General features: G+C 40.5%; 1 protein-coding gene across 1 annotated transcript in view; it reads right to left on the bottom strand.

The window, feature by feature from the left end:
* Positions 1-13,648, bottom strand: part of LOC117426629 (pericentrin-like) — a 63,678-nt gene that overhangs the window by 47,374 nt on the left and 2,656 nt on the right. The window contains exons 2-8 of the mRNA XM_059033424.1: positions 10,824-10,973; positions 9,606-9,782; positions 6,707-6,856; positions 5,518-5,682; positions 3,062-5,275; positions 986-1,081; positions 189-365 (exon numbers count right to left, since the gene is read on the bottom strand). Of these exons, the coding sequence (XP_058889407.1) occupies positions 189-365; positions 986-1,081; positions 3,062-5,275; positions 5,518-5,682; positions 6,707-6,856; positions 9,606-9,782; positions 10,824-10,973 (3,129 nt within the window). The remainder of the gene's footprint in view (positions 1-188; positions 366-985; positions 1,082-3,061; positions 5,276-5,517; positions 5,683-6,706; positions 6,857-9,605; positions 9,783-10,823; positions 10,974-13,648) is intronic.

Genomic DNA, 13,648 nt, shown 5'->3' with positions numbered 1-13,648 from the left:
TTAGAATTCTGATTGAGAGTTCTGCAGCTACGGGTGATTCTAACACAGATCCGCTCAAATTTAGTTTTCCAGCATTTCTAGCGCTTATCTTTGTGACCTGGACAGGTAAAAAAACTGACACAAGAACATTGTGGTGGTGGAGACAGCGAGTAGCGAGTGAGGGTAGTGGAGGCTCAATCGATTCTGACCTGGGCCTGCAGCTGTGTTTGGTGAAGTTCAGTTTGGTGTGCTTCATCCATTCGCTCTCTCAGGTCATTGAGCAGCTCCTGCTGCTGGGAGGTCAGCTCTACTCGCAGGCGTTTCATCTCTTCCTTGTGTTTTTCAACAAGGACAGCAATCTCGCGGTCAAAGTCACGCTCATGCGCCTGGTCCAAAGAAAATAAAGCAGCTCCAAATTAAAACGGGTCCCTCCAGGACCAATAGCTGGTTTTAGAGGCAAGTAATGCAATGGGTCAGATTTTGCATATATTTGTACAGCCAAACTAATTTACATACTTTTAAAGGATGTTTTATAAGAGTGAGGCTCTTGCCAGACCAAGGAAATTGACCTTTATCACAGAAAGGAAGGAGGAAGTGTTAAATGTATGTTGCTACAATTATTATTTGTTTATTTAGCAACGCCTTTATCCAAGGCGACAGAGACTAGGGTGTGTGAACTATGCATCAGCTGCAGAGTCTCTTAAAACAACGTCTCATCCGAAAGATGGAGCACAAGGAGGTTAAGTGACTTGCTAAGGGTCACACAGTGAGCCAGCGGCTGAGCCAGGATTTGAACCAGGGATGTCCTGGTTACAAGCCCTTTTCTTTAACCACTGGAACACACAGCCTATTATAATCTGCAGAACACAAAATAAAGTTGGGGGGGGGGGGGGGGGGCGGCTAATCGGAGATAACTAACTTTAAAGCTGTGGTTATTACTTTAGAAGCGCGTTTCTATGGAGAAAGATACATTTCATGCTTCACTTAAGGCTGAAGCACGTCCTACCTGTTTAATCAGAACAATCTGCTTCGTTTGTTCTTCCTCCAGTCCAGTCCTCAGGTCAGTCACCTCTTTCTCGATTTCCTCATTTAGTTCTTTAATCTGGAGAAACAAAAGGATACTGCTACCTCTGCCGCTTTAAAAGGTTGCCAACATTTCTATAGAACAGCTTCCATCTGCCAGATTAGGAAAAATCCTGTGATAAACTAGAGTTAAAACTAATTGTTCACATGGATCTATTTCCATTGAAAACGCACTAAAATCCAGAGGCCCAATTCAAATTCAAATTTAAATTCCTAAAAGAAATGTTAAAAATCATGGGCTTCAATGTGCATTCTTCCACCATTTTTAGTCTGGGTGTTGATTATACATCGAAACAGACGATTAATACCGACATTTATTTTAGAAAGAATTTACTGTTTGATTTATCTATTTTTCAATCCACGCAAAGAATGGGTGAAATCGACCTTTATGCTTTTAAAAAAAAAAAAAACAGACTTTACGCCATTGAAAAACATCTCTTTTAGCAAAACCCCTTTATCATATTCAACATGCAACAAAACCACACTGAGCTATACATTTAAAAAATTGTCTCAAACCGCAGTAAACGCAGCATATAAAAGTGTATTACACAGACCTTTATAGCATAAATTTACGAGTAAAAATAATATGCACAGAACAAAACATTAGATAGTCTAACAGAACTAACTTGCACTTATCATTCGGAGTCTGAGCTCCACCCTCTCCTGCTTCAGCACAGCCGGACTCAGAGTCACTGGAAGGCAAGGCAGACAGGCCCGCTTCGTCCTGCCGCGGAAACTTCAGCCGTCAGTTAGGGTATTGTGCACAATATTCATTAAGTGTTTTCTCTTGCGCCCCATTTTCAAATCAAACTAGTAACTGTCACCGTATACCTAAAGCAAAAGCTTACATGCAGCTTAACCCGCTAATTTTAAAAATAGGCGCTTTGAATGTCAGGTGTTGTAGTTTGGAAATGAGATCATTCTAGCACTGCTTCAGTCAACAAGATCTGTCAGAACAGGGTGAAACTACAATACTAACGGACCACTGAGATGACTGACAGCGACCCCCAGCCATTCAGAGCAGAATGGAGACAGGACAGACAGCAAGTATTAAAAACTACATAAACTTGAGAGGATTTCTAAATGATTATTTTTGGTAAGAAAATAAATAGCGAGTGGTTTTACTGACGTTTATCGTATATAAATTTATTTCAGTCTAACTCATTTTTGGGGAATTAGACTTTTTACGAGCTTTACAGATTAATATCAAAGTAGCAAGCCTAATTATATGCAAGCTTTGGGACTATCATCATGATGCTGCCTTAAACATTCTTCCTTGTGATTCATTGTTTTATCACTTAACTTATTGTTTTAACACACTGCAAAATTCAAACATTTGAATTAATTGAAATATTAATTTAAAAATAAAGCAAGTTGAATTTTGGTGAATAGGGCTTATGCTATGCATGTCTATACAGAATATAATTTGTGACTGGTGGAACGTGGTGGGAGGCAGGGGGATTGATGCATTATTACAATATATGCAATCATTCCAAATGCGTGTACATGGGCTCCCGAGTGGCGCATCTGGTAAAGGCGCCCTATAGCCTGGATGTTGCCGGTTCGAGTCCAGGCTATTCCATTGCCGACCGTGGACGGGAGCTCCCACGGGGCGGTGCACAATTGGCCGAGCGCTGACCGGAGGGGGGGCTTAGGTCAGCCAGGGTGTCCTCGGCTGACCGCGCACCAGCGACCCCTATGGTCTGACCGGGCGCCTGCAGGCTTGCCTGCAAGTTGCCCAGAGCTGTGTTGTCCTCGGATGCTGTAGCTCTGAGGTGGCTGCATGGTGAACCTGCAGTGTGTAAAGAAGCGGGCAGCTTTGGAGAACAGCGTGTGTTCATTTTCACCCCTCCCAAGTCAGGGCAGGGGTGGTAGCGGTGAGCTGAGCCTAAAAATAATTAGACATTCTAAATTGGGAGAAAATAAAATAATTGGCGACTACTAAATTAAAAAAAAAAAAAAAAAAAATGTGTGCACACTTAAATCTCAGCTTCTTTACCTCAGACTGATGGTGTTCCTCCAGCTGGCAGCTGCAGAGCTCTTCTTGAGCTGCCTTCACCACATGGTCCAGCTTCTCTGCCTCTTTCAGCCGGAAAGACTCGACTGCCTCATTGTGAGTTCTTACCAGGTCTGCGATGGACTTTTTAAGGTCAGCAACCTCTGTTTTCAAAGCATTTTCCTTTTGAAGATACTCCACTTCTGCATTTTTGAACTCCACTTCAATCTTTTGCAGATCAAGACACTTGCTCTTCAGCTGGTTTCCCAGATCTTGCCTTTCTGACTCCAGAAAGTTTTCCAAGTTCTTTACCTTGATCTCCAGCTCTGAAACATTTTGCTCCAGGAGAGTCTTCTCTCTGGAGTTCTGATTCCGTGCTTCATCCGCATTCAGTAGATTTTGTTTGATGCACAAGAGTCTTGATTCCAAGTCCGCTTTCTCTTCTGCAAGATTCTTCAGAAGAGCCTCTCTCTCACAGCACTCCGTTTTAAGCAGATGAAGCTCTTTGCACAAAGAATCCTCAAGTAAGGTTTTTTGACCCAGGAGCTCAGAGGTAGTTTGGTTTTTAGCTTTCTGGGCTTCAAGCTGCGTCTGAAGCTGGTCTCGCTGAGTTTGTAGAGCAGCTAGTTGGCAGCCAAACTGAGTCTGACCCTCACTGGTAACAGAATCACCTGTAAACTTCTGTTTCTGGACATCCTTAACCAGCTGTTCCTGCTCCTGTAACTGCCTCAATAGAAACTCTTTTTCCTGAGTCAGCTCTTTGATCAGGCATTCCGTTGCTCCAATATCTGAGGTGTTTTTGACTTGAGCAACAGCTTTGTCAGCATTGTTTTTATCATTCTGCTTTTCAAAGATACTTAATTTGTTCCTCAAGTCTTCCTCCTTTTGAGATTTTAGCTTGATCATTTCCTCACAATTCGCTCGCTCAACTTTTTCTGCCTCCAGCTCTGAACGCACGGCAAAGAGCTCCTCTGTCACTTTCTTCCATCTGTCCTGAACTTCTTGGATCTCTTCCGATGACCTCATGACCTCCATTTGAAGTACATCCAATTCTTTCTTTTTCTCATCTAGCTGCTCAGACAGCTCACTGCATCTCTGTATTACAAATGCTTTTTCCATGTCAATGGCATCTGCACTTTCATCCAGCTTGTGCATAGCTAGTGTATATTTTTGCCACTGCAAAGACCCTTCATCTGGTTCAAGTCTCAGTTTATCTGCATCTCCATCAGGAAAAGACTGGCCAGTTAGATCCGCAGACCTCTCAAGGTCATCTTTGGTTGACCCAGACATTTTTTGTTCAAGAATCTCGCTATCTAGCTCAAACCTATAATAATCAGAATGCTCATTACTGCTTTGATCTTGTAGAGTGCCCTCAGCCCAAGAGTTCTCCTGATTCACTGATGAAGCCAGGTATTTGTCCATCAAGATATTACCTTCCTCTGCATGACCCGATAACTCCAAGGTGAATTCCTCCCCTTGTGATTCCCCAGTGGCTTCATGGTTTACTTGATCTTTTCTAGCTTTGATTTTGTTCAGGTTCTCCTTGAGGTTCTCTATTCCTTGCTTGTAGCAGACCACTCTGTCGTCATGCTGGGATTCCAGCTGCTGTTGAAGCAGACGTATCTCCTCGTCATGCTTGCTCAGCACCTCCGCTTTCTCCTGCTCCAGTGTCTGCAGCTGCTTGTTGTAGTTGGATATGTCTACTTGGTACTTTGCCTTCCAATGCTTACTGGCCTCCTCTTCATCCATCAGCTTTCTATTCAGCTCCTCGATGATGGTGTTGAGCTTAGAAATGTCCTCGTTCAGCTTCTCCTTCTCGGTTTTGTACTGCAGGGCTTCTCTCGCTTGATATTCTGCTCGATTCAGATTCTCCTGCAAGTGCTTCAGCCGGTCCTCCATTTCCAATCTCTCCTTCTGAAATTCCTCCATCTGCTCTTCTAGTTTTCTAGACAGCTCCTCATTATGGCAAAGCTCTGTACCTGGGTGTTGAAGCCTGACTGAATGCTGCTCTTGGTTTGCAGTCAAAGCTAGCATCTCATTCTTTAACTCCAGGACCTCTTTGTCCCGGAGTGAAAGTGTATGGTGTAACTGAGATATGGTACGATCCAGTTTCTGAGTCAGTTCCTCTTTTTCATCAATTATTTTATTCAGCTGGACTTCTGTATTTTCTAGCTTATCAGTCATGTGGATAAGCAGATTTTCTTTATCTATGGCATTCTACATAAATAAAAAAAAAAAGAAGAGCATCATAAAAATAAGGATTTTTTAATTTTTTTATTAAGGAATGAATATTTTATTTATTATTGGGAAATGGAACCACAATAGTAACAACTACAAGAAACGGGTACAGGCTTCCTCCAGCGTGATGTTTTTTCATCGTGGCAAAGTCCTTATCATTCAGTTTCTAATATACCAAAAGGCTTTACATTTTTCAGGCATTAACTGTTCAAATGCTTTACCTCTTGAGAGTCCTCTAGTTGCTGCTCCAGTTCTTGTGCCTTCTGCTCATGAGTTTCAAGGTGCAGGCTCTGGTCCTTCAAACTCATCTGCAAGACCTGCATATGTTGCTGGGTCTGGGCAAGCTCCATTAAACCAGGGCTTTTGGTCCTTAGGAGTTCACTTGCCTGCAATTAAAGCACAGCATTGACTACACAGCAAGAGAATACTTTGATAAATACTATTTTTTTGGTTTTTAAAACATCACTACAGAGCAATGGAACTTTGCAGGTGCAGACAACAAATGATGGGCACCAGGATTCTAGAATCACCAACACAGGTCAATCAAGGTATGTACAGACATGCTCAAATTTGTTGGTACCCCTCCACAAAAAACGAAGAATGCACAATTTTCTCTGAAATAACTTGAAACTGACAAAAGTAATTGGCATCCACCATTGTTTATTCCATATTTAATAGAAATCAGACTTTGCTTTTGATTTTTTATTCAACATAATATTGTAAATAAGAAAACAAATGAAAATGGCATGGACAAAAATGATGGGACCGCTAACCTAATATTTTGTTGCACAACCTTTAGAGGCAATCACTGCAATCAAACGTTTTCTGTAGCTCTCAGTGAGACTTCTGCACCTGTTAACAGGTAGTTTGGCCCACTCTTCCTGAGCAAACTGCTCCAGCTGTCTCAGGTTTGATGGGTGCCTTCTCCAGACTGCAAGTTTCAGCTCTTTCCATAGATGTTCGATAGGATTCAGATCAGGACTCATAGAAGGCTTTTAATTTCATCACTTTTCAGGAGGAATGAAGCATTATTTCAATGAGCTGTAAGGGTACCAACAAATTTGAGCACGTCTGTATGTTTTATTGCATTTATTTATTAAAACAGGTAGTTTGTCTTGAGGAAGGGTTCCACTGTTGAAACCATTGGCTAGGAATTGGTTTTCTACAGCAGCATTGCAAATTATACTACTGACTATCACCCTGCAGATACAATGCATTTCATGAATAGTTAAAACATGCTCCAACAGATGGTACATATATTATTTAAAGCAATACTGTAAAAAAAAAAAAAGGTTTAGTCTGAAACAGAACAGATTTGTATATATCAATATCAAATAGAATACTGTGTTTAACACTTAAAATACAAAGCTAATTCTGTGACCAGCTGAAGCTGTCCTGTTATAGGCTCACCTGCTGCAGCTGTAGCTGTAAAGCTTGGATTTGATTCGTTAGCTGCAAGGCTTCCTGTTGAACTTCATCTCTATTCTCAATGGCCTGTTGTAGATTTGCTGTCAGCTGAGAAATTATATCATTGTGGTTCTGCACAGCTGTCTCTATTTCCTACAGGAGTTAAACGCAGTGACAAAATACATTAGTCCCATCAACCACATCAGTTGTTAGTCTGTCATAGGTTGATTCAAACATATACAATACACTTTTTTTTATTTAATTCAACATTTTGCAGATAATATCTCATCACAAAGCAGTTTACAATAATGGAAGGTACTGCAAAGAGATACAACCACAAAAATACAAAATGGCATTTCCACACGTGCCAATGTTCCTAAACTAAGACTTCACTGAACAATCGCTTACACACAGACAGATAGTGAGAAGCATCCAACCATACTTATTATCCATGGTTCCTTACAGACCTTAGCAACTAATCTTACTATCTTTACTACTGAACACCTGCTTGCTGTCCAGCTCTCCCTAATTCCAGCAAAAACACCCTCCCCCAGTCCCTGCACATTTCTATAAGCAACATGTGCAGCTTAAATACAGTAAGCTTCTCTCTGCTGGTATAAGATCATTGGCTGCATTAGGCTCACTTTTACTGTTTCAAGGTGCATCTCAAAGGGCTGTGGATATTGCTGTGAACTTTAAAGATTTACTTGTGGGCTCACCAACTGATGTTTGAAGAATAACGTGCTGATGAGTATCATTGAAAAACTTGAATTTACATACATTTCCTCATACCACATTTTTCTTAACGAGGTAATGCTTTTGGCTTTCGATCAGTTTTGAAAATCTTGCTTTTTCAATAAACATATTAAGTAGTTTAAATATTGTACTTGTGCTTTCGACTGTTAAGTTGTGTTTTACCTACAGTATGCTTCGAAGTATTAGTTCAATGGATGCCGTATCAACGCACAGTATTTTATTGAGGAACAGTCGTTGAATGCATGTCATACTATTGAAAAGCCCAAGGGTACAATTAATATATAAGTACTTATACTTTAACTGCCATTTAGAATCCTTGATTACCAGGCTGCAAGAATCTAGTTCAGGACGTGTGTAAAATTTATGAAGCATTTCATTCAAGTCTTTAGCCCTAAAGCCTTCATTAACCTAAACATTATGAATTTCTACAGTCCTATACATAATGCTTATCCCATAGCTTATCCCATGCATCACTAATGAAAACTTTGTTAAGTGTAGCAACTAGGGATGCAATAGGTTAAACGGTTAACCGATAAATAAACGCATACTGTTTTTACATAACAGTTAACATAATACAATAGATACTATGTCTAGCATTTTGTGTTTTAAAAGTAAATATCCAACAAAACATGTGCTCTTTACGCACTGCCTTTGAACTCTGCAACTCCTCTGCCTGTAACTATTTTGCAACACAAGACATCGGGTTAGGCATGATTAGTCGCATGAAAACAACTATCAAACTGGTCTCAAGCTGTCAATTTCCGGTGTTCATACGCAGAGCACAGCAGCTGGCGTCAAAATACAAAAGGGAGGAGTGTATAGATGGAGCGGTCAAAACAAAGTTATGTGTCGAATACCTGCGAAATAAAAATAAAAACCATTTTAGTTTAAGAAGCAGGTACTTTAATGTATTATTATGGCCACTTTCTAATCAGTTGTACTCCCAACGAGTCCCTCGCCCTACCTGCCTTTGTCTGAAAGTTCTGAACTGGTTACCTAGCAACCAATTTGCCATGTCAGCGGGATGCACTTCTGTAGTCTGTGATTTTTGTTGTGAAAGGAGTTCAAAAAGTTGCTTCATAAATATCAAACAACTGACAGTTTTCTGAAGAAAAGTGTTGGAAATGTGAGTAATGAAGGGGAATCGAGTAGCACTGCAGCAAAAGTAGTGCCGACAACAATAACCCGATCAGCAGTAAAAAAAAGAACCTGAAAAGCTTCTGCTAAATGGCTTGCTTTGCACGGTTTACGGACAGATATTTTCTGATCGCTTAAATATTCTTAACACATCACTCCAAGGACGAGATATTTGTCTTTTCTCTCACTGACAAAATCGAAAGCTGGACCAAGAAGCTGTTTATGGGATGGTAACGTGCATATATGTTTGTTTTTTTTAATGGTGTTTTATTTTATGTGAAACCAGTGTCCCCTGTATCGTGGATCGAGATTAACTATGAAGGAGATACTAGAAACTTAAAGGTGTACTGGTACACATCACCAGTGTGATACAATTGTGATGCAGTTAAAGAGGATTTGTGCTCTAAGCTGCCTCTGTTTGGTAAACAAATGTCAACACATGACAAAGACTACACACAGTGCTCACCTGTTATAACGCGTCTCGTTATAGTGCGGAATCGGTTATAACACGGTAGGGTCGTGGCTCCCATTTGTTCCATAATGCCATTACAGCAGCCCTTTCATACTCGTTGTAAGGCGGAACACAAATAGCACGGTCTTGTAACTATGGCTCCCCACTATAGCGTTATAAAGGGTGAGCACTGTACATGTGGAAATGGTATTTATTTAAAGGGTATTTAGTGTGACTAACTATGGTTAAACAGTTAACCGATAGTTTAAACAGATTTTTTACATCCCTAGTAGCAACACTATTGGAGAACAACTTAATCCTAATGCTTTTTTTTTGGTCTGCAGGAAAATAGAAAAGGGATTAAGAAAGAAAAAAAGTAACTTAAATTACTGTACACACAGCATTATGTAAAATATATTCTAACTGTGTTTCTGGAATCACGTAGTTACACTTTTCCCAAGAAGTTCTTTTAACTCTTATGTAAATATGTAGAGAATTAACTCTTTAAAATGCAGAAATGCTTTTTAGACACAAACACACTATTCTCTTCTCAGTTACCTGAAGCTGCTCAGTGCCTGCCTGAGCAGCCAGTTCCTCTTGCAGCCTCTCTCCCTCTACAGTGAGCTGATCAAGAGCAGTCTGCTTTCCAAGGAACCTCTCCTCCATGGCTGTTATCTGACCTCCACACTCCTGAACCTCTAACCGATCAAGCTCCGCCAAGCTCGAGGTCAACTCCTGAACAAAAGGTTTCAATAAAACAAACAAGCAAACATGATGTAGTCTTCGCTAACATAATCACAAGCCAGGGAATAATCCACAAGTGCACCTGCACAAGCTAGAAGCTCTGAAAAAGCAACTGGAAGTAAAGGAATAAAAAGGAAAACTAAAAAGATTTGCCAACAGAGGTGTGATTTTTAATAGAAATGAAAATGATAAAAGCGGTACGATGTTGAAAACTGTAGACAAACTTACTTCAGTATTTGAGTCTCCCAGTGTACTTGAGCTTAACAGTTTCACTCATGATTTTTCCTGGCAAGCACGTGTTGTCAGCACTTGGCTGTGATTGGCTAATCCACCGACGGTACCACACGGCAGCTAGAAAAATCTCTGTAGTTTCTACTTGAGTGATACCACTCAACGTCACCATGGGACCAGTGGTATCGTCCTGCACTGATCTGTCCAACACCATATGAAAGCAATGGCAGTGATACAGGCGGCAAAATGCTTCGCGTGCCACGCCTGTCTGTGTCTGTCTGTCTCGGGCTTTATACTGCGGAACAGGTTATAAGGCGGTACGGTCATGGCTCCCATTTGCCCCATAATGCAATTGCACTAATACTAGCATTCTCGTTATAAGGCGGAACACAAACAGCACAGTCTCTTAACTATGGCTCCCGACTACAGCGTTATAAAAGGGGGAGCACTGTATTATAAAGGGAGCGATAGCGGAAAGCGGTAAACTGTGCTGCAAAAAAATAGAATCTATTGCGGAACGGAAAAGCGGCACGGCGGAAAACCGCGCCGGACAGAAACCAGACCGATTTTTTGATAATACCACGCGGCAAATTTCCATCTAGACCAATCAACTGAAGTGTTGTTGTGTGACGTTATCTGCACTATGTACAGTGAGAGATGGCGAACGAAAGACATGGTTTTCAGCGTGTAAAAATGCCCTCAACTGTATGACATGTCCCGTCCAGATAAGGATACGCTAAAAAAGACATTATAATATAATCTAATGTATATATAATATATAACGTTTACTAATATAAATACCTCTCGGCCACCCCCATCCTGCCCAGCAGCTAGTGGGCACTCTTGCGCTGGAAGGTCATGCGAGTGGAGAGCCGTGCCCTTCCTCTTCGGCGTCTTTTTCGGCGAATTCGCGCCGTCACTTTTTGCTTTTCGTTGTCTGAAGTGAGCAAACTGCGGATGAAGGTGAATGACAGGTATAGAGACAGGTAAGTGAGGAACAGGTAGCAAGACCAAAGAACCAGCATGGTTGCTGGAGACCACCTTGGCTGGGCCACGCATACAACAGATACTTCTGTCAGCAAAACAGTCTCTGTACAAAGGACAATCACAGCACTGCCATCAAAGACAACAAAGAATTCAAGAAGCTGCTAAAGCAAGTCATCCAGTGGAATGTCCTCATTCAAAGGTGCCATGCCATCATTCTGCAACAGGCCAGAAGCAAATCCAGAGGCTTTCTTCAACAAGTCTGCAGTTGACAGGAACAACTGTACAATTTTCCAAGACAATTTAAGGTTTGTTTAATGGTGCAAATATACATCCAAGTACTCTCCAACAGAGTCTTGTCTAATTCTGTAGCCAATCTCTCTACAGCGCTTTAAGCTGCTTAGGACAGATTAGAGCATTTGAAACAGAGGCACTTGTGTTGCAGGCAGTATCTCTCATGATTGTCTCCCAGACAAAAAGGGCTTGATATCCATCCAACAGGAAAACCTCCCCCAAGGTTAATAACAGTAAGTGTAACTGATAGATACAGGTACAGATACTGTGCACCTCCATAACAGACTGCCAGGGGCGAACTGGCATCTCTGCAGATCTGTATCTGAATGAGAACACCTATTTTACTATCACATGCAGTTCTAGTAAGTACATTACAAATGATGAACAATTCCTTTTTTTTTTTAATCTGGGGTTACAGCACACAACCGGTCAAGGTGTCAGCAGCTTTAAAAGTGCTGCCCTATAGTCACCTTCATGCTTGTATCACAAGAGATGCCTAAACACAAGAAATGAATGTAAAAATGTAGACCTAGGTGGGACATTTGAATTGTTGCAATGAAAAACTATAGAAAATGTGCAATTTTAGTAGATTGAGTTAAACAGTGAAAATTGTTCTAAATGAGCTCTCGACTCACCCAGCGCACCACGTGGCTGTGCTTCTACCAGGTGAGCCACTCCGGGACCCCTTTGTTTTTTGTTTTTTTTAACATGCAATCTGGTATCAGCCACTACTAAAAACTTACAGAAAGGTACATTTGATTACTGGAACTTGTTCATTTGAATAGAAATAAAACTCTCTAAAATGCATATATACAGTTGTGCATCTGAATGCTTCACTTATTCTTCAAAGGTTTCTGCAATGGTGACTACAATGACTGGTCCCACATTTAATTCCATATTACTCTTGGTATTCATCATGGATAAAACAGAAAAAAAATGCATTTTTATTCTAAAAGAACAAATTTCCCACCTAGTTGTTCTGCAAGTAATAACCGGCCTGCGCAGTACATAATTTTGCAATTAGAACAGAAATGTATAGAAGGACATTTTAAACTGTGGGGTAAAACAGGCAACAATGACATCCCCTTTTATTGAATGTATTAACTATATTAATATTGGTGTGTAGTTTCTATTGCAAATACATAAGGGAGTGGGAAAATTATTATTATTATTATTATTTATTTCTTAGCAGACGCCCTTATCCAGGGCGACTTACAATCGTAAGCAAAAACATTTCAAGCGTTACAATACAAGTAATACAATAAGAGCAAGAAAACCACCAATACTGAATTACAGTACTGTATACTGTATGTCTGTATACTGTATTGTTTTTAAAAGTAATGCTTAACCTGTTGCAGTTTCCCCATCAACAGATCAAGACACACCATAAGCTGGTGGGTGAATGGTTTGCATAAAGCTCTGTGATTGTGAGTAGTATAGGCTAGATGTAATTCACAAAGGAAACACATGTTCTTGTCCAGCCCCGCCCCCCCTTGCATATTGCTGCTGCATTTTTTAACGTGTGTAGGGGTGCTGTGTTCATTTAGTTTGACAGTTTACCAACGTAAGTTTGTCTCTTACTTTATTATTATAGTTCATTAATATATACTCGCCTATTTTGCTTTTACTTATTCAGTTAATTTCATTATTATTATTATTATTTATTATTTATTTCTTAGCAGACGCCCTTATCCAGGGCGACTTACAATTGTTACAAGATTTCACATGATGCAGATGTCACATTATTTTTACATACAATTACCCATTTATACAGTTGGGTTTTTACTGGAGCAATCTAGGTAAAGTACCTTGCTCAAGGGTACAACAGCAGTGTCCCCCACTGGGGATTGAACCCACAACCCTCCGGGCGAGAGTCCAGAGCCCTAACCACTACTCCATATGTTGATGCACGTGCGTCATGACAAGTAATACATACTTATTTATTGATTGATTCATATTGCGTATGCTGGCTAACTAGAGAACACTTCGGCTATAAGAACACTTTGGCTAGAAGAACACTTCCCATGCTTCCCGAGGGGTGTTCTCTTAGCCGGAGACTACAGTAATGGCATTCATGCACCACCTACAGAGACTACCATGTAATGCAGGCAAATATGGCTACTTGCTTATTTCTCAATGATGTACCTGGGAGACAACAACCCATCATTTTGTTCCAGAAATGCACCTGGGAATATATCAGAAGGAAATATTTAATCTTGAAAGTAGTCATTTGGATTAGAATACGGCAAGCTGCACTCAGATGCAAACTGAAATGACAGGTAGGATAACAACTTATGTTTTTCTATATTACTTTTAGAAAGAAAAAAAAAAATCAGTTTTACAGGTTT

Source organism: Acipenser ruthenus, chromosome 11, assembly GCF_902713425.1.
Source record: "Acipenser ruthenus chromosome 11, fAciRut3.2 maternal haplotype, whole genome shotgun sequence".
NCBI classification, from domain to species: Eukaryota; Metazoa; Chordata; class Actinopteri; order Acipenseriformes; family Acipenseridae; genus Acipenser; species Acipenser ruthenus.
The sequence above is the reverse complement of the archived record's forward strand: the minus strand, read 5'-3'. Positions and strand labels throughout refer to the sequence as shown.